The 21,943-nt window shown below is 35.2% G+C and overlaps 1 protein-coding gene across 4 annotated transcripts in view; it reads right to left on the reverse strand.

Moving 5' to 3' along the window:
* Positions 1–21,943, reverse strand: part of PIAS1 (protein inhibitor of activated STAT 1) — a 123,100-nt gene that overhangs the window by 24,764 nt on the left and 76,393 nt on the right. For all 4 annotated transcript variants that reach the window (XR_005018619.1, XM_036841919.1, XM_036841920.1 and 1 more), the window contains exons 3-7: positions 19,897–19,981; positions 19,585–19,632; positions 16,233–16,323; positions 15,449–15,583; positions 8,322–8,427 (exon numbers count right to left, since the gene is read on the reverse strand). Coding sequence is in view for 3 of the 4 variants with exons in the window: in XM_036841919.1 (XP_036697814.1) it covers positions 8,322–8,427; positions 15,449–15,583; positions 16,233–16,323; positions 19,585–19,632; positions 19,897–19,981 (465 nt within the window). In the remaining variant the exon portion in view is untranslated. The remainder of the gene's footprint in view (positions 1–8,321; positions 8,428–15,448; positions 15,584–16,232; positions 16,324–19,584; positions 19,633–19,896; positions 19,982–21,943) is intronic.

Below are 21,943 nucleotides of genomic sequence, written 5' to 3' on the forward strand. Positions count from 1 at the left end.
AACAATTGCCATACGAAACAAACATGTAAATAGAATTCTAATGTGACTACTAACCATTCTGCATGTCTTCACCAACCACTCCCTAACACCCACCATGCACACAGCAATGGGAACAGTAACTGACTTTAATCTATTTAAACTTCGAGTTAAATGAAGCAATATGATAGATAATATCAGCCTTATGCAAAACAAAGTTCAGTGTTAGTACTTTGAAAAAAAAATGAAAAAGGAAAGGTAACCTGAGGTAGTGGTTCAGAGCACAGGATCTAAAGCCAGCCTAGGCTGTAATTCAGCCTTAGTCATTTAACTTTTCCGTGCCTCAGTTTCCTCATCTTGTAAATGGGAATAATAACAGTACCTCATGGCATTGTTTTAAGGATTAAATGAGTTAATACAAATAAAATGCTTTAAAATAACCTAACATTATACTAAACATTAGTTATCGCAACTTAAAATAAAATGTGACTTGTATGTTTATTTTCTCTCAGAGGTCAAAGAATTTTCTGAAATTATTTTAGAATTAGCTTATCAAATTTCTATTAAAAAAAAAAAAGCTTCGCTTTTCACCTTTGCCATTATAGACTCAATCAATTCTTTCCTGTAAAGATACTTTTTAATACTTTAGGATCTTGATTGAATTTAACCTACAGATCAACTTGGAGAGAACTGACATTTCTCCAATAACAATACTGAGTGTTCTGATCCATTAACATGATGTACCTCTTCATTATTCAGGTCTTATTTTAATTACTCTCACCAATGTTTTATATTTTTCAGCATACAAATCGTGCACATATTTTGTGTAACATATTCCTAAGTATTTCATATTTTTTAAATTCTTATTATTTGAATTTCAATTTCCAGTTGTTTACAGCTAGTAGAAATACAATTTTTATAAACTGACCGTGTATTCTGCAACCGTGCTAAATTCACACATTGGCTTTAGTAGCTTTTTTGTAGATTTTTTGGGATGTTTTCTATACAATGAAGTCATCTTCAAATAAAGACAATAATTATTGTTCATTTCTAATCTGTATGCTTCTTTTTTCTTGCCTTATTGTGCTGACTAGGATCTTAAGAGCAATGTTGAATAGAGGCATTAAGAAAGATATTCTTGCCTTATTCTCAGTCTTAGGGATGAAGTTTTTTACCATTAAATATGATGTTAGCTAAAGGCTTTTTGTAAATACCCTTTATTACATTGAAGCAGCCCCCTTCTCTCTATTTTGCTGAGTTTTATCATGAATGGATATTGAATTTGACCAACTGCTTTTTCTGAATCTATGGAAATGATCACATGATTTTTTCTTTTTTAGTTTGCTGAGATGAGAAGGTGTATTATATTGATAGATTTTTGAATGTTGTATGAACCTAATATTCCTGGAACAAACTCTATTTGATCCCTATGTATTACCTTTTAATATACTGTATTTAGTCAAAACAATTCTGAAAAAGAAAAATAAAGTTGGAGGACTACCTGATTTCAAGAATTACTATCAAGCTTTAGTAATGAAGACTGTGTTATTGGTATAAGGATAGATAAGTAGGTCAATGGAAGATAATGGAGTCCAGAAATAAATTCATACATCTATGGTCAATTGGTTTTTTGTTTTTTTTTTTAAAAGATGACAGGTTTTGGTTTTTGTTTTTAACTTTGGGTTTATTTATTTTATTTATTTATTTATTTATGGCCGTGCTGGGTCCCTGCTTCTGTGCGAGGGCCCTCTCCAGTTGCGGCAAGTGGGGGCCACTCCTCATCGCGGTGCGCGGGCCTCTCACTATCGCGGCCTCTCTTGTTGCGGAGCACAAGCTCCAGACGCGCAGGCTCAGCAATTGTGGCTCACGGGCCTAGTTGCTCCGTGGCATGTGGGATCTTCCCAGACCAGGGCTCGAACCCATGTCCCCTGCATTGGCAGGCAGACCCTCAACCACTGCGCCACCAGGGAAGCCCTCAATTGGTTTTTGACAAAGGTGTCAAGGTAATTAAATGGAGGAAAAATTAGTATTTTTGACAAATGTTATGGAACTGGGTATCTGTATGGGGAGAAAATGAACCTCTAAAGCTTACTTTGCATCATACACAAAAATTCATTTAAAATAAATTGTAGACCTAAATCTAAGAATAAAACAATAAAACTTGTAGAAGTAAAATGTTTGTGACCTTGGGCTGGACAAAGATTTCATAGTATGCAAAAAGCACAAACTATAGAAGAAATGGAGGGAAAAGTTGAATAGACATTTCATCAAAGAAGCTATAAGGATGGCAAATAAGCACATGAAAAGATGCTTAACATCATTAGTCATTAGAAAAGTTCATATTAAAACCACAATGACATATCACCTACACAGTGACCAGAATAGCTAAAATCAAAGCAGCCTGACAATATCAACTGCTAGAGAGAATGGGGAAAAAACTCTAAATCTCAAATCTTGTTGGTGGGAATGCAAAAATGGAATATGCACTTTATAAGAAACTGCCAACCTCTTTTCTATACATTTATCGTGTGACCCAGCAATCCTAGTCCTGAGTATTTACCCAAGAGAAATGAAAACGTATGTCCACAAAACTGATATTCATATGCAAACTGCAAATGTTTTAGCAGCTTTATTCATGACAACGAAAAACTGGAGGCAATCTAAACGTCCATCAACTGATAAATGGATAACCAAATTACAGTACAGATAAATGGAACACTACTCAATAATAAAGAAGAGCAAACTACATGAATGAACCTAAAAGCATTATACTATGTGAAAGAAGCCAGAAACAAAAGGCTACATGCTGTGGGATTTCAAGTTCTGGAAAAGAGAAAACCACTGAGACAGAAATCACATCAATGGTTATAAGAACTGGGAGAAGGAGATGAGGCAGAATGCAAAGGGCCACAGGGGAACTTTCTGGGGTGAAGAATGTTACATATTTTGATTGTGGCATTTAGTTCATGATTGCATACACCTGTCAAACTCATCAAACTGTACACTTAAACAGGTGAATTTTTACTGCTTGTAAACTATACTTGAATAAACACAACCAAAATTAAAAAAAGAAGAAAGGTGGGGGGTGGAATCACTATGTTAAATTTCATAAGAAAGTGAAAAATAAAAATAAGACATCAATATTCATCCTGCTGCATCAACCAACACCAGGTAAGTCTTTCAGGAGTTCAGGTTTTCTTGTGTCACTGTGAGCTGCAGCCGTAACAGTATTTCACTATATGACCTACAATACAGCTAGCCACACTTAAAATTAATCTTTGAAAATCCCTGTTGTCATGTGCTATGAGAGTTAGCCACTAGTCACATGTGGCTATATTTAAATTTAATTAAATTTAAAATTCAGTTCCTCAGTTGCACTACCACATTTCAAGTACTCAACAGACACATAGTACTAGTGGCTATCACACGGGATAGTGCAGATATAGAACATTTCCATCACCACAGAGTGTTCTATTAGTGCTGTTCCAGGTTTTCAAAAAAATTTCTATCCTTTTTAGAATTTTAAGGCTGGAAACAATTGAACATATTAAGTCCAATACTTCATTTTATAAGCAAGAAAACAGAGGCACAGAGATGTGATCTTTTACTCAAGATCTCTTTTCATCAGTTTACTTAACAAAAGTCTGAGGATCTACTATGTGCCAGGCCCTGAGCTAAGCACTAGGAATTCACAGAAAGATAAGATTAAGTTCCTGCCCAAAGGAACTCATAGTCTAGTAGAGAGCAAAGATACTTCTCTAATGTGCTGTAATGGAAACTAGCTGAAAGTCAATGCATCAACTCTGGGGGTTCTGAGATGCCTCCTGGAAAAAGTGAAACATGAAGGATAACTAGAATTTAGGCAAAGTAGGTAACAGGGAAGTGTGAGGCACAGAGAACAATATGGGCAAAGCACTGAAGAAAAGAAAAGAATTCATTATTTTTGGAGTAAAAAGAATGAGAAGAAGAATGAATACAGATGACACTGGAAAGTAATAAGCAGGTGCCACACCATGGAAAGCTATATGTTTAAGTCATGCTAACAAAAGTTGGAGTTTTTATCCCATTGGTGTTAGGAAGCCATGGATTGCAAAGAAATGGTAAGATTAGATCTGTATTAATCACTTAGATTGCTACCAGAAGAGAGATATAAAAAGGGGGGCCAAGAAAGGAGAGGAATATATAATTCAAGAATAGGTTTTTAAAATAAAGGCAGGATATGAGAGCTTAAATGAGGTCAGTGATGGTAGGGAGAGAGAGAGCTCGACAGAGTTGAGAAATATTTAGGGTTTATGTCTGATAGAACTTGGTGAGTTCAGTTTTCACTACTTGAATCTGAGGAACCAGTGGTATATTTCAGTGAAGACAGTTAGCTATGTGTATCTACATTTGAAATTCAGGGGAAGGTCTGGAATGAAAATATGTATTTGGGAGTTGGTGCTAATTTAAACCACAAGAGTAAATGTGATTATCTCTAGGGAAAGTATGTATGTCCTTGTAGAGAACAAGGACAAAAACCCAGGGAAAACAAACATTTAGGATACTACCCTTAAGAGAATCCATTGAAGGCAAGTGATTGAGAAGAAATAGAGATGAGAATTTCAAGGAGAAAGCTGTTGGTATGAAATGCAGCAAAAATATCTAAGACATAAACTGAAAAGATAAAACTTTAAATCTGGTAATCAGATTGTCACTTGTGACACCTGCAAGAGCAGTTTCAGTGGAATGATGGGAGTTAAATGTTCACAATGGGTTGCAGTGAGGAGGTAGAAAGGAAAGTGTAGATGACTCTTTGAAGAAACTAGGATGAGAACAGGAGGAACACAGATCTCTATCTAGAGAGTAGCTTGCTTTTGTATTTTCTAAAGGATGAAAAAGACTCGACAGTGAAGGTTGACAGAAAGAGCCTATAGAGCGGAGGAAGGAACTGAAAATACAGGACAGAGAGCAGATAAGTGAGCAGAGAGGCCTCGTAATACTGTTTCTGAGCATCTCCATCTGTATGTCTCATAGACATCTCAAATACCAAAAGTCCAAGAGTGCACTCTGATCTTGCGCCTGCAACCGGATCTTTTCAACACTGTTTCCCATTTCAGTAAATGGTACTACCATGTAAGCTGGTGCCTAGTAAGTAAGGAACCTAGAACTCCTCCTTCACTTCTTTTTCTTCACTCCCCACACGTAGTCACCACTTCTCCCCTTTAACACCTCTCAAACCATCAACTTCTATTTCCATCATCATTACTTTAGTTCAAGACATCATCATCTCTTATCTGCACAACAGGTTCCTAACTGGCCTCACTACATCAGCCTAGCTCCCCTTCAATTCAGTCTTCTAAGTGAACATTTTATTGCCCATATCTGATCGTACCACTCTGCTTAAAAATCCTTTAAGGGTTTTTTATCATCTGTCTTCGTATCATCTATATGAACTCACCCCATGGCTATCTCTCTGGCCACTTTCCTCCTTTGTTCTCTCCACTCCAACTCTACTGGCCTTGTCTCTTGGCATATTCTCCTCCCATCTTGGGGCTTAACTCCTCCTCATCCTTATAATCTTGTCTTAAACATCACAGCACCAGAGAGGACTATGTTCTCCTGCTGTTACCTCCAGAGTTCCCCGTCTTTCTTCTTTAAGACACATGTCACAACTGTAATTCACTAATGGCCTGTACAATCATTTAATTCTGTCTTTCCCACTGGACTGCAAACTTCTGATGGATGCAGAGACAGTATGTGTTTTGTTTAGTGCTACAGTCTCCTGTGCCTGGAACACAGTAGACTCTTAATACAATTTCTTCAATGAGAAGAATAAATGAATAAAAAAATTAACTTTGGGCAGGAAACGGGACATTTCCTCCTGAGACTGAAGAGAATAAATAAAGATGGGTACAACTGAAGATAAGTTGAAAAGTAGTTATGTGACATTAAGGAAGAAATGGGCAATTTAGAGAAGTCACATCTTATAGCACCAATTTTCTTGCACTGACAGTGTTGAAAGAGGGGGAATATTGTTTAAGTATGGCCAAGGTTTAAAGTGATTGCTAAAGGGAAAAAGAAGAGGAGACAGGAACTTGACCAAGAATTAGTAAAGGACTGTTTTGTGATAGTGGTGAGGGGACAACTCTACACAAAGACGGAAACCGCAATACAAAAATCTACTAAATCAAACGAATCAGCGTGGATTTCTCTGTGAAAAGTCTAAATACCTCTGACTTTATTTCAAGAATAACGTCTGATTTGACTAATAAAATTTTGCCAGTAGAATTCATTGATAAGATTAAGAATGACTTACAATGAACACATTTGTAGGTAATTTAATTCTACAAAAATATCTGAGAAACCCACCAACATTTTCTTCTGTCAAGTTGTTTCACACAATCTTTTAATTACATAATTAATTTGTTGGGTAAGTTATTTCTTTAGAGATAGCATAAAGGCAAACAATCTGTTCTTTAGTCAATTATGACAAATGTTTTATTGGTAGGATCCAAATTAAAGTTTTGTTGGTTCCCCAAGCCAATAAGATAAGATACAAAGTGCCACAAAAATCCAACCCAATCTGCAACTACTCTCCACCTCCAGGATGTATTAGAGATGAAATAAACAGCTTTTGAATTAAGTAGCTTTTGCTGCTTAACAGTGGCTAACAGTGGTTTGTTCTAGTAAATAAAAAAACTCTAGGCTCACCTTCCCACTCTCCCTCCAGATGGTGCCACGGCTGCAAGCGGAGAAGAGTTTACAGCTTGAGCAAAGACAGCTTGCCTTATTATTGTTATGCAACATAACAGCTTCATCAGCTTTCAGCTTTATTTCTTGGTATGACCTTTTCTACACAGGCTCACACAATTCCATAATACTTTCTGACTAAATGAAATTCTAACACTATGTGGCAAATATGAAGATTCTCAGGAGAATGACCAAGAATGGAATGTGAAAAAAGAAAAATTCTTCTCTTGTGTGCTCCTTCAAAGCAGGTGTCTGTCCCTCCTCTTCTTTCAGGATCCCCCACTCATCTCCTTGTCCTTGCCAAAAGGTGCTTCCACTCCCCTAGACCTCAAACCAGACCTCTAGCTCTCCACTGTCTATCAAGGAATGCCTACAGAGGCATTAGCCACTAGTGTGCTCCTCTTGACTCAGAATATTTGCAATTTTAAAAGGACGCTTTTAATACAGAAAAATCCTTCAATGAACTCTTGAGGGTATACTGATATTCAGAGGTAATGGGATCTTTTAATCTGGCATAGAAACAGGTTAGAAAAAGAGATAAAAGCTATTCGCAAAGGGAAGCAAAAGGAAAGGTGGTCTTACTACCTTAGTTTCTTTCTACCAGAATGTTCCTAACTACAAATCTGATAGTGGGTTTCATTAATCAACTCACATCAAGAATCCTTAAAGGGTAGCTACCGAACCCCCATCTGTAAAAGCTTTGTTCTCCAAGTGCCCATCCCCATCCCCCAAGCCATCTATCTCTCACAAAGAAGAGAATAAAGGAAGAACTTAGTTCACCTCTTTGGAAAGGCCACCAACCTCTGGCCTTAACCCTCAAACACTGAGGCCAGAAGAGTCAATGTGCACCTTACTACCTCTCAAGTTCAACTGGACAAAAGGAACCATCTAGCTATTCCTACCTAAGAACCTAGATTTTGAAGGAGCTTTAGATATCATGTGGTATAAACTTCTTGTTACAGATGAAGAATAAGAGATTCAGACTACGAGTAGACTGACTTTCCAAGGTCACATAACTGGTTAAAAGCAGAACCTACTTCATTATTATATCTACCACCCCACTGACTCTCTTTTTACTTTGTTAATGCAGGGATGTTGTCATCACATGTTCTTGGACATTTTTCCTGGATAAACCTTAAATATAAAATAATTCTTGTAAAATATATGCCAAGATTTCCTTTCCATCTCCTAGAATTCCTGAACATTTATTTATTTTTACGAAGCTTTGGTAAAATATTCTTCTGTGTTCATGTACTGACTTTACAAAGTTAATTTTAAGATCAGTAAAATATAAATTATAAAATATACGTCATGACAAAGATATTAAAACTACTCTTTTTTTTTTTTTTTGGCCCCGCCACACAATGTGTGGCCTCTTAGTTCCCTGATGAGGGATCGAACCCGTGCCCCCCACAGTGGAAGCGCAGAGTCTTAACCGCTGGACTGCCAGGGAAGTCCCTAAAACTACACAAAACAAAGTTTTCAGTGTTTTAATCCACTGTGACAAGCTCTAGTTAAAAAAATAAACCCTAAAATTTCTTGAGTTGAGAAAACACTATTCTAACCTTTACCAAAATAGTTCAGCTGCATAAATAAAATAAGGTTATCATACGTACTTAAAGCTCTAGAATGATCCGGATTCCTTATTCCCTTTGCTCGTAACCTCTGAAGAAGAACTGTTGAGGACAACTGTTTTACAAGATATACTGCCATGGAATAGTTCTGGAAAAAAAAAAAAAAAAAGAAGTAGAAAGCAAACAACATACGTAAGTAAATAGGTACATCTATTTTAATCCCACAATGATAGGGAAAGAAAATTAACACCTGTTTAAAACACCTACTGTGTGCCAAGCACTATCTTAGGTGTTTTCATGAATGGTAATTCATTTAATCTTAACCAAAAAGCTGCTGAGGTAATCCTATTTTTATGGATGAGGAAAGTGAAGTGTAGAAAAGTAAAAGAACTTGTTCTAATTTTGCAACTTTCAAGAGATAATGCCAGGTCTGTCATGCTTCTGTATTACCTGACTACCGATGCTTGAAGTTAATCAATTTAGGCACTTATGTAAAGAACATTGTTAAAAATAAATATAAACCAAGGCCAGTAAGATGTCAAAGTCATCATAAAACATATTTAGCAGGTAACAGTAGCTATTTAAAAAATCAGACTGGCATCCTAATTTATACCATTTAATTTCTCTCTATGCCTTTAACTAGTTTTGAAAAGACCCTACTTGGGCTATTATCACAACAAGCAGAGGGAATATTAAATATTTTCAAAGAGAAGCTGATGGTTTGGCAAAAGAACAGATGAATATCCATTACCAGCAGAGGGACTACACAGAGATGGTACTAGGAGAAGGGGGACAAAGAAAATAGTTTATCAACAAGCCAAGGCAAAGTAAAGGGTACATGACTGGATAAGAGGAAGAAAAGAGGGCTGAGGCTTATGAAGGGTAAGAGAGAGATTTAAATGAGAAGGTCCACTTTCCACTTGGTGTTGGAATCAAGAGGAAGGTCAAGAGATTTGGAAAGAAGCAAAAGGAAAAATAATTATTGCCATCTTCTATTTATTAGCTACATACAGTTTTACACGCACTCTTAATATATACTCTCCACTTCATTTAAACCTCAAAGAAGGCCTGTAAGAGATAGGTAGGGCAACTATCTTTCTAAGTAAAGGATTGATGAAATGTAGGCACACAAAAATGCTTTTAATTTTAAATTTTAAAAAATATATGTAATCTGCTCATGATCATGCACCTGCTTGGTGACAAAGGTGGCACTAGAAATCAAGAGGAAAGTGTAGGGATGTCAGGACAATGGACTAATGGCCAAGGCCAGTGTAGTTCTCTATAGTTCTTGATTTCACATACCATTTGCTTTGACCCTCCTAACCTTCCAATGTACATTCCAACTTTCAGTTACTTTCGCACTTTGGAAAATGCATCCCCCTCTTTTGGCAAGAAGAGAATATATGTACAATACCCTCTGGAAGGTCAAATTTTCATTTAGAGTTCAGAAACCTATCCATGTTCACATGCTACACATTTTCCAGGAAAAAAATGAAGTATCAAAAAAGCTAATTTGGGAGGGATAAATTAGGAGTCTGGGATTAACATATGCACACTACTATATATAAAATAGATAATCAACAAGGACCTACTGTATAGCACAGGGAACTCTGCTCAATACTCTGTAATAACCTAAATGGGAAAATAAGCTTAAAAAGAATGGATATATGTACATGTATAACTTGAATCACTTTGCTGTACACCTGAAACTAACATTGTAAATCAACTATACTCCAATATAAAATAAAAATTAAACATTTTTTAAAAGCTAATTTACTTTCATTAATAAATCCCATAATTTATTAATGAGGAACAAATAACCTTAAAACTTACCCAAATTTTAGACATACAACATACCAATCTAATATAAAACTAAAAAGTTCCTTTTAGAAAAAAAATCCTTATTCACCTTTATTATTTGATTAATGGTTCAAGTATGATAGAAACTGGAGAAATGCTAATTAACACTGTGAAATAATTATATATACTTACAGCCTGAATCTTCAGAACTAGTAATCACCCTAAGGCTTTATATAAATTTTTAAGGAGAGGTCAAGTAGAAACTACAAGTTCAGTGAAAAGGTATGTTCACTCTAGTTGAAACACGTAACCAGATAAGAAATAAAAAAAAAGGAAGTAAAAAGAAGGTCAGGTATTAACAAACACCACTTGTACCGATAATATGGAATTAAATTTTATATCACATGAAAGAGATTCAGCAGCAACCCCCGCCAAAACTTCACAGTGGTATAATATCTCTCCTAGGTAGATGATATATTGTTCCTGCTAACCCTTCAAAGTACTACTTAACTCCAACTACTGAAATATATTGCATTACACTCATGTTTTTGTCAAATGCTTTTTCAAAGTCTTCAAAATTGTCTATCAAGTTTATAGGACATTTTCTTCACTATTAAGATATGATCTACTCATTAAGTGCCCTTTACACCAGTATCTAAATAACTTCTCTACAAACAATGACAGTTTAATAAATGCTAGATGCAGTGATTACTCTGAGGTAGGATAGGAAGTTACAACATAGTTCACTTATTTCCTTCAAGCACTGTACTAGCTCTTCTTTTTCTCTTATATTACAATTTTTTAAATTGAGCTATAATTGACATATAATATTGTGTAAGTTTAAGGTGTACATGTTGACTGCATAGAGTTATAATATATTGTAAGACGATTACCACCATAGCATTAGCTCTTCCATTTATTTCCTTTCAAGACATAATGCTAACATTTCTCAATGGCAACTAATAATACAGAAATTAATCCCCAAAACAGTAAGAGATCCTACATGAACTATTCAGAGTATCTTCACAAGCTGAATAAAACTAGGATCAAAAACCAATCTAATCAGTTATCTTTTGGGCTTTAGAAAAGAATAATTTTCTTTCAATGTTTTATTTCAAAAAGAAGGTCTCCAACTTGTAGATCATGGTCTACGCAAATCTTAACCTGGGAGACCTTCAAATCACTGAAGATTACTGTTTTCTTTCTGAGGTGTGGAAGGCTTCCCATGGAAGAATATTTCCCCCTCTCCTCTAGTGCTATATATCAGCAACTACATTTCCCTCCTCTCCCCCAGTTTGACTTCTTTCATAGTTCACTGTAAACACCCTGGTGTTTATACACTTTTCACACACAGACAAAACCCAAAACATCTGCAATACCCTCTTCAAAAAGGGGGACAAAAACAGGGAGCCCAAGGTACACTAGAAAAAAACATTTAAAAGGATTTTAAAAACCTAATAGTGACATATTGATTAGGTAAAGAAAAAATATATAACCTTGATGGATGTCAAAAAAGGATTTTGATAAAATTAAAAGTCCATTTCTCTCAAAGATATACAGTAAAAAAGAGGACCATAGGATTATATTATTGCTATAATTAAGTTCTATCAAAACTTAATAGCCATTATAATAATGTTGTGACACTAGTATTCTCATTAACATAAGGAACAAGTCAAGTATGTCCACTAGCACTCACATTACTTAACATTGTTCTGAAGGTTCTAGACAGCACAAGAGAACAAGAATAAGAAATTATGGCATAAGTATTAGGATTATCATTATTCATATAATGATACATCTCAGACTCAAAACTGCCTATTTGGAAATACCAAGAAACCTACTAAAAAGCTATCAGAACCAATGTGTGAATTTATGTACTAAGTAAATATTCAACAATAACTAGCTTTTAAATAAATCAACAATAAGTACATTTTTTAGAAAATACAACAGAAAAAAGATCTATTTACAAGAGCAGTAATAATAATAAACAACACAAAAATCAATAAAAATATGGAATACTTCTAAGAAGAAACCTATTAAATTACTGAGGAACATGAAAGAGGATTTGAATAAATGGAGAAACATACAGTTCCTGAAATAAGGACATTAAATACTGTAAATAAGTTAATCCTCTCTAAGTTAATATACACATTTTAAAGCAAGCTCATTTATTCCCAGAAAGATTTGGGGGAATAATGCAGGGGAATATGTCTTACTCCATGCAATTACTTTTTCAACATTTTCACTCTCCTCAAGGCCCCGATTTCTTCTCTCACTCTCAGCAGACCTCTCTCACTTCCTATCTCACAGACTTAAGAGAATTCATCAGATCAGAACTTACCATCTCTCCAGTACCAATCATATACATGCATCCAATCCTTTTATTCCACTAAATAAAGAAGTTGTCCCTCCTAGCTACAATGAGTTACTTAATGAAATTCACTATTGATTATTTTTCTCGTGTATATTTAATCTCTTCCTCCCAAGAAGATACCTGCCATCATCCTTTATACCTGTTTAACACTCTCTCATTAAAGCAAACAAATAACTCTCATCTCAATTTTCCCTCCAGCTCAGCTGTATCTATTTCCAAAGCTACCCTTCTATAACTCACTATCTCCACTGCCTTACCTCTGCCTGGTCACAATCGGGCTTCTCCTCCCACCATCCACCAAAACAGCTCATGCTAAAGTCAACTTTATGTTTCTAATCCAAAAAGTATTTTTTTAGATTTCAACATGCTTGACTTCTCAACATCTGTTCAATACTGCTTACCATCTCCTTTTTTTTTTTTAATAAATTTTATTTTATTTTATTTACTTATTATTTTTGGCTGCATTGGGTCTTCGTTGCTACACGCAGGCTTTCTCTAGCTGAGTGGGGGCTACTCTTCATTGCGGTACACGGGCTTCTCATTGCGGTGGCTTCTCTTGTTGTGGGGCACGGGCTCTAGGCACACGGGCCTCAGCAGTTGTGGCTCGCAGGCTCTAGAGCACAGGCTCTGTAGTTGTGGCGCACGGGCCCAGTTGCCCCATGGCATGTGGGATCTTCCTGGACCAGGGCTCAAACCCGTGTTCCCTGCATTGGCAGGTAAATTCTTAACCACTGCGCCACCAGGGAAGTCCCTGTCCTTCTTTTTTGAAACTCTTCCCTTGGTTTCTCATACCCACCCCCGGTTCTGCCCCACATCTCTAGTACTATTTCCCCATGTCCTCTGCAGGTTCATTCTCTTCTATCCAGTATTAAAAGTTATAGTTCTTCAAGAATGGTAAGTGTTCAACGCTCTCTTCTTTTTACTTGTTACATTTCCCCTAAACAATGTCAGCCTGCTTTTATGGCTCTAGTAACCACCAATATGTAGATGACTCATTTTTTTCTCTAGCCCAAACTTGTCCTCTGAGCCTATATGCCCAACTGCCTCTTCAGCATGTCTCAAAGGCATCTCAAACTCAAAAGCTTCAAAACTGAACTCATGATTGTCTCCATGTAGTCCTCCAATACTCCTTCCTTCAAAGCAAAGCAAAGCAAAACAAAACGCACCTAAATTCAGTCCTTTTTCAGTGTTTCCTCTATCTCAGTAATATTTTCATTTACCTTGTCACTCAAGCCAGAAACCAAGGAGTCATCCTTGACCTCTCCCTTTCTCTTAGCCCCTATTTCTAATCTATCACTTATTCCTACAGATCCACCTATTTATCTCCATCCCCAGTGCCACCACTCTAGAGTAATATACTATTTCTCTCACTAACGCTTCAGCAATAGTAAGAGGTAAGAATGCTAGGCTAAGAAACCATACAGAAAAGTTCAGAACACACACAGGATAAATAAAAGCAAATATATAATAATGGTGACTTCAGAATTAGCATTTGTTTAGTTAATGGTATTAGAACTGGCTATTTAAAAAATTAAATTTTTATTTCACACTACACATAAATTCACAATGGATTAAATATTTAAAGGTAAAACTAGAAACCTCAAAAGTCAAGAAAAAAATATAAACAAATATTTATGTAAGATTGGGAAGGGCAGACAGACTAAACTTGATGGAGGCTGACTGGAAAGACTATAAAGAAACAAAACTGTGCAACTAGAGATTATCATACTAAGTGAAGTAAGAAAGAGAAAGACCAATGCCATATGACATCACTTATAGGTAGAATCTAATATATGACACAAATGAACCTATCTATGAAACAGAAACAGAATCAGGTACGTAGAGAATAGACTGGTGGTTGCCAAGGGGGAGGGCAATGGAAGAGGGTAGGAGTGGGAGTTTGGAATTAGCAAATGCAAAGTGGTATATATAGGATGAATAAAGAACAAGGTCCTACTGTATCGTACAGGGAACTATATTCAATATCCTGTGATAAACCATAATGGAAAAGAATATGAAAAAGAATGTGTGTGTATATATGTATGTGTGTGTGTGTATATATATATATATGTATATAACTGAGTCACTTTTATGTACCGCAGTAATTAACACAACACTGTAATTCAACTATACTCAATAAAAAATAAATTAAAAAAAAGAAAAACAAAACTGGTTAAGATTTGGCTCCGTAATAATTTAAATCTTCTACACATTAAATAAAAATAAAGGGCAATAAACTAGAAACAAACATTTGCCACATGTAAAAGAGGGTTAAATCAATATATAAAGAACTCAGAAACAATAAAAACAGCAATAGAGAAATAGATATTGATATGATTTTTAAATGTGAATAATCACAAACATAAAATATGTCCAACCTCAATAAGAGGAGTACTAATTAAAACAATGTGGTACCACTATTTACCTATTAAAATTAGTAGAGATCTTAAAGAAAATAAAACTCAATGTTATCCGTCGACAGGCACGTGAATAAACACAAAGTTAGAGAATAAATTTGTACAACATCTTTTGGTAAGGTAATCTGCCAATGTACACAAAATTTCTTTAAATTCTGATGCTCTTTGACTCAGCAATTCCACTTCTGGGAATTTACTCTAAGGAAATTACCATGTATGTATGCAAAGTTAGAGCTACTAGGATGGTCTTCAAAATGTTCTTTGAAATAGTAATGAATCAACCAAATAAATGTTCAACAGCAGGGAACATCATACTGGAATATGATGTAGCCATTTAAAATCATGCAGATGAACATGAAATGACATAGGAAGATGTTTATGAAAACTACTCAGTGAAAGTTATCAGGTTATAAAACACTGTTTAAAACATTTTTTAAATGGGAACATGTTGAAAATTCATTGTGAGACAAAAATAAATCCTTTTGCAACTCATTTTATTTACATACAAGCTCAGGTAGCCATGGAGATTAACCATTCCTTATAATACAAAAATCTGGTAGAAACAAAAATTTACTTACTCTTCCAATTTCTGCAGTCCATGAAACAACAATGGTGTTTGGTACAGTTGTGGACAATCGGACAAGTGAGGTGATATTAATTGGTCGGCTGGGTCGCTTTGGTTCCACACCATTTTTAGTAGGTGGAAGATAACCCTAAGGATGAAATATAATTTATTTCTACTTATTACTTCCACAATCATTTCAACTTCCATTCCTTAAAAAAAAACCCTACAAACTACATATGAGAAAATATGAGAATTTTCATTTAAAAGTAGAGAAGCAAACATTTGTAAGAGTTTCCTGTATGTTTCTCTAAACAACCATACAGTCTCATAGTAAGCCTGAGAAAAATACTGGTGGCAGAACTTAAAAATCTCTAAACTTTAAGAATCAGGTTGAATTCATAAAGAGCTTGGATAAGTATATAAGGACTATTTTAAAGGTGAACAATAACAGCCCCCACTCCTCTGTTAAAGGCACAGCATTCTTCAAATCTCTATTGTACCACAAGCTTCCAGACTTACACGAATACATCTGAGGTTTTGTTGAAACAATCTCGTCTTCCCAAAATTCAGTAAAACACGAAAGCTACCACACCCAACTCCTAGACTATGTCTCCATAGCTAATGTCACAGCTGTTAATTGTACATAGTTGGTGCAAGTGTTTCACTCAGTCACATGAATATATATCCAAAATAAAGATGTTTTCTTAATGAAAAAATATGATTAACAACAGCTGTGATGACTTATTTGCTAGCTATGCTGGCAATGCACTTTTTAAAAAATAGCTTTTGGGACTTACTGGAAGGCTGCAAGGTTTTGTATTCACTTTCACACAAAGATTGGGTGGGAAGTGATCTTCTTGTGGACAACTGGTTTCTGATAAACAAAACCTAAACAATAAATGACAAGTTTAATTACCTTTATTAAAGGATGACACCACATTAATATTTTTGTTCCATAGTTAATCTAAAAGATGGTCAAACTTAATAACAACAGCAAAAAACTACTAAACCTGAATAAATACATGAATAAATGTACTGAAATAGGTTCAAAATAAATAATTCTGTCAATGTAGAGTTTCAGTGGTCACAACTACCAACCTGTAGTTGTCTTCATAATATTTCCAGTCATTTGTTCAAGCATGTTTTTGGGGGGAGGAGGTGGGGAAGTGCTCTGTGGTTGAATAAATTTAAGAAATTTTGAATCAAAAAATTAAATTAAGTTTCCTCCATATAGAACTTCTCAGAGCTAGGCTAACAATAACTCTAACTTTTTAAGAGGGAAATATAAATATATAGTAGTTCCCAAATTTATTTGTCTGTGAAACATTTTTTTGTCTGTTCTCAGCAGACTATACTGAAAATGCTAGAAGTCCATCCCTGGGATCAAGTTCTGTCCACTAAGCCCAGGTACTCCATTATTCCCTGAAAACTGAAGATGCTGAATAATAACATTAATTGTATTATACCCACATGTGTTTAGAATACTATTTTAGAAACTCATGAAAACATTTATTTCTAAATTAAACGCGTTATCTTTTGGGAAAACCAACGACAACTACATAATTTGTTCATTCTCACTCCATTCTTACATAGATCAAGAAATAAATTATTAATTTGCCATTTAAGACAACTATTCTTGATTATTATACTTCCTTATTCCCAATATAGAGCTGAGGCTCATTCCACTTTACAGAGTGTTCACAGCACCTTTGAGTTACATGTTAAGAAGAACGCTATCTCTGAATTCTGTGAAATATTCATCATGCACAAACATCTTCTCTCAACATCTTGATCTGCCGGCCATGCAATCTGTGCGAGGGAGTGTTCACAAAATGGGACAATTTTCTATGTAAAATTTTACGACATATAAATACATGGTCATCTTTAAGCAGGGACAATCTATAGCTTCCATTAGATTCTCAAAGGGGTTAGAGATCCATATAAAGCTTGAGAATTACTAATCTACAAAGATTTTCTCAAAATATACTTAGCAAACAGATGTCAAAGCCCAAAAGATCATCTCTAACCCCAGCAGAAGCTTCTATTACAGGCGAGTTCTTTACTTTGCAACAGTAAGAGGATGCCATAAAGTTTTAAATCAATTACTCCAATGCAGAGATAAATTAGAAACGTGAACCTGGCTGCCTGAAGCTACAGAAAAGCAATAATTTATATGACAAGTTGACTCCTATTCAATTAAGTAAAAAGTGAAAATCTAAATCACCCTTACAAACCAAAGAGAAAAAAAGATTTTAAAAATGGGGAACAAGAGCAGAAAGTTTCTATATAGGAGTTCATGGGGGTGGGGAGGGGAAACAGATAAATGAAAACAGATTAGGAATCTAATAGAGAAAATATTGATCCTAATTCTGACCAAATTGTTTTCATGTTTTAGATAAAGACTTACAATTAGGATAGTGGAAGGTATACGCTCCCAACTTAACAACACTGGGATTGCTGTAGTGGGTGAGGAGGGTGGGGATGAAAACAATTTAGTAAAATACAAAGAACCACCTAACAATTACCAAATATAATACAAAATGGTTCTTTATTCATCAAATTCTGGAGATAAATTTGATGGCTAAGCCATTTTTAACCGTCAAGATTCCCTTAGAATCTCTGAATTGATCTTAGAAAGAAAACCTTCCTTTGGAATGTGAACCATACCTCTTTACTGCTTTAAACAATGCATGCGTACGTTAATACTAAGGATAGTAACTAGATATTTTGCTTTAGAGCTATGGTTTTCAAACTTTATTTTAGTCTTAGGATACTCTCCTCAAATGAAAACTAACCCAGAAGTCAAACATGTAGAACAGATCAAAGCCACATTACTTTGGTTCAGAGTGTGTGTATATGTGTGTGTCAGGTGGGGGAATTGGGGGGGTTGGGGGAGAGAAGGTGGAATGGTAGCCAAAGGGTAGCCCCCAAACAGTGGCTCCAAGCAACAGTCTGAAAACCACTGTTTTAAAGGACAAAGTCACATATCAGTATGAACAAAATGTAAACTACTGAGGCAGGGAAGTAAAAAATGTTACAGCAATATATAATTAATTATGAAGGCACCATATTTTAGTCCTTTAATTTATTCAGTCATTATCATAGTCTGCCCCTGACAGAGGAAAAAGTACCTTTTACACAGAAACACCTTTGTCAGTGCCTTCCAAAACCAAGAACTCAACCTCTCCTCTGCTTTCTCAGTTTTCATCACACTATTTTTGAACCTAGATCAGAGTTTTTCACATTATTCCATGAAGCACTGAGCTGGTACTTTCATCTCTTTTCTGATCTCCTAGTGTATTTATAATCTGTACATACAACTTAGTATCTGATTATTGAGACTGGGCTATCTGTTTGACTTATCCTTCCCATTTTATAGGGAAAACAGCTTGTTGAGGAAAACAACTGTCTTGAATTTCCTCTTCTATCCCTATTGCAACAAGAACATTGTGGGACACTTAGGTTTACACAAGGATAGTCACTGAGTAAAAAGAACAGCATAAGATGGTTTATGTAAGCAACAAGAGAGAGACATATTAACATAAAAGATGTCTTAGATATTCTTAGAAGAAATGGGCTAAGAAAAGAAACTGAATATGGGCAGTAGCATGTTGGAAAATTTTCGTTTTCCAAATTGTAAAATTTCGTCTTTACAAATCTATCAAGAGATGTCTCACATGGAATCTAAATTAGAGAGTATTTAAATTAATGGTTTAAAAATACAGGACAAAACAAATTAGACTATTTTGGTTCTTGTTAGTCCATGAGACACTGTAGACTTAACCTAAGTATTAGTTCTTTATCTACAGTAGTTTGCCACTCATGCAGATAAGGTCTTTGCTTTCATAAAACTTGGTACTTCTAAAGAGCTGACCACCATATTTAAACATATCATTAGCTGGAGCTTCTCAACCAACCAAGGGCAACCAAAATAGAGAAATATGGTTAAATATATGGCACATCACTTGCTACATTAAAATCTAACTTTGATAGTAATTAGGATGTATCATGACAGGAAAAGGTTTTCCCTCACCCAAACATCTAAACCCAATACTTTCAATATACTTACTGAAAATTAGGCAGATTTTTTAAATCTTTAAGAAATATTAACTTTTAAACTTTGGATATATACTGTAGTCAACACTGTACCTTAACTGGACCTGCACTGTGAAGTCACATTTGGTCCCAGAAATATCCCTAGAAAAGACAGAGTAAGAACTACAATTATTTTAAAGATATACAGAGGAAAGCTGATTCAAAGACACTGTTACTCCAGAAAGTATTTCAAATTTATCAGAAATATTAACAGTTATTAGGGTAACTAACACTATAATAATATTTTCAATACTAATATTTGCATGACAATAATACTCATCCAATACCCTGTTTTAAAAAGTCACTTATTATAGACAAAACTGGACTCAAAGGTCAAGCTGCAAGTTACACTCGAAGACAACTTACATGGAACTACTGATTTGCTGCACTTGTTGTGGTGTCAATGCAAATGCAAAACAGGTTTCTCGAAAGCGCTGACTGTTGTCTGATGCTAAAGAAGAAAAGAATTATATTTTTAATTACCTTCAAATTCATCAATATAGAACACATCAGCAAACAAAACAAAACAAAACAAAAAAACCCAGCCATTCACACACCTTTAATTAACTAGGACGGATTCTAGAGTTTAGGTAACAACTCAGTTAAGACACTGAAAAATAAGATATGTGCCAAATATCTAATCATATAGATGTCTGCATCTAAAAAGCACACTTGTATAAAAACATGCTGATATTAATTTTATTTAAAATAATATAAACCCATTTAAAGATACATGGCTTCTGAGTTAAGTAACAAACATATACATACACCTTGAGATCTGCACAGGTGAGATGACAGTTGGACTTGAAGGCAAATTAAGAATTTTATCATCTCCCATCTAACTATACCATGCCAAGTTTTATACAATAAATATCATATATAGTTTCTCCTATGCTTAGATGAATTGATGTCAAAATGGGCCTGTGGTCACTATCTCAAAGGAGGAAAGGAGTTACAAGAAGGGAAGGAAGAGAATAGAGAGAAGGAAGGGGGGGAAGTGGAGGTGGGGAGAGAGAAAAGAGCAAGAGAACAGGCAGGAAGGCACAGGTCAGTGAAGACCAGGGATTCCTACAGGGCGCTGCCGTGAGCAACAATATTTCTATTGGCTTTTAATACACGTTATATCTATTTTTAAAATCAGTGGTCAATACCCCTCTTGTTCACTAATATTTCCTCAGTGCTTGGCACAAAGAAGCACTGAATGACTGTTTGTTGAACGAACAAAAGACTGAAAATAAGAAATACCAAACTTAATTATTTAAACTGTCTTTTTCCAGGATAATTTTCTAGAACAAATGGATCACTGAAAGTTATTACCAAGGAACTCCTGGCCTGTGGGCCACTTAAACTGGTGCAGAAAAAGGAGCTGAAGCCATCTCTAAAAGGGTTCAAACAAAGTATAAATGGAGGAAGTGAAAGGAAGGTTGAACTCTATCTAGATCAATGGTCTGCAAGCTCATTTGATTATTTGTACCTTTCAGCAAAATAATTTAGCAAATACCATGTATATGTTATGTATGTTAAACTATTATATTGATATTGTATATGCTATAAAACACACCAAAAATAGAATTAGATTTTATGGAAAATCTCAACTTTAGAAACTTCTATTTTACAGGTAGATATTTTTTCCTTTATCCCTATGGATTGTCTCGTGTACCCACTGAGATGCATACCCCCAACATCGGAGATCATTGTTTCGGATGATTTGCCTGCAAGCAACACTTCCTCCAAAATTACCACCAAACACAAATGTCAAAAAGCCTTACAAATGTATCACTATGAGAAAGAAATGCAAAAGAACACTGTTGATCTACAATTTCATGTCAATATAGGAGTATCTTTTAAAGTCTACATTTGCTTTTCTGCTTTCTGTGATCTGGGAAGGTTTTTTCTTAAAACCTCTATCCCCAAGAAACAGTTACTAACCAGAAAGTTATCTTAATCATGAAATATCAACGTGGCAAAAGGCAGATAACCAAGGACCAGAATGTAGAAAAGCAAAGTTTCCTCTGTCAGGCAATGAAAGTAACTTCTTTTGCTTCTTAGAGGATATGTCTCTATAAAGATTTTAGTCCAGTAGGCTTATCCTGATTTAGATTTCTGGCTCCATTCTAAAACAGTGCTATTGATAAAATAATTTCCCAAGTACCAAAATTAATATTATTCTCTGGGCAAAATTTCAGATTCATTTTAGAATACATGAGTAGAGTAAGTTTTGGACACACACACACGCAGATTTAGATAGAGAAGATATGACTAAAATAACAAGGCTGTTTCTTGAGCCACACATAGAAATCAGGTTTATTACTTAATAGTAACCCCTTTTTACATCCTCTTATATATAAATGCTCATGGGGTTACTACTGTTTACCTGGAAAAGCATCTTTCACACTATTTGATTTTCAGGTTT

The sequence above is a fragment of the Balaenoptera musculus genome, chromosome 2 (genome assembly GCF_009873245.2).
Source record: "Balaenoptera musculus isolate JJ_BM4_2016_0621 chromosome 2, mBalMus1.pri.v3, whole genome shotgun sequence".
Lineage (NCBI taxonomy): Eukaryota > Metazoa > Chordata > Mammalia > Artiodactyla > Balaenopteridae > Balaenoptera > Balaenoptera musculus.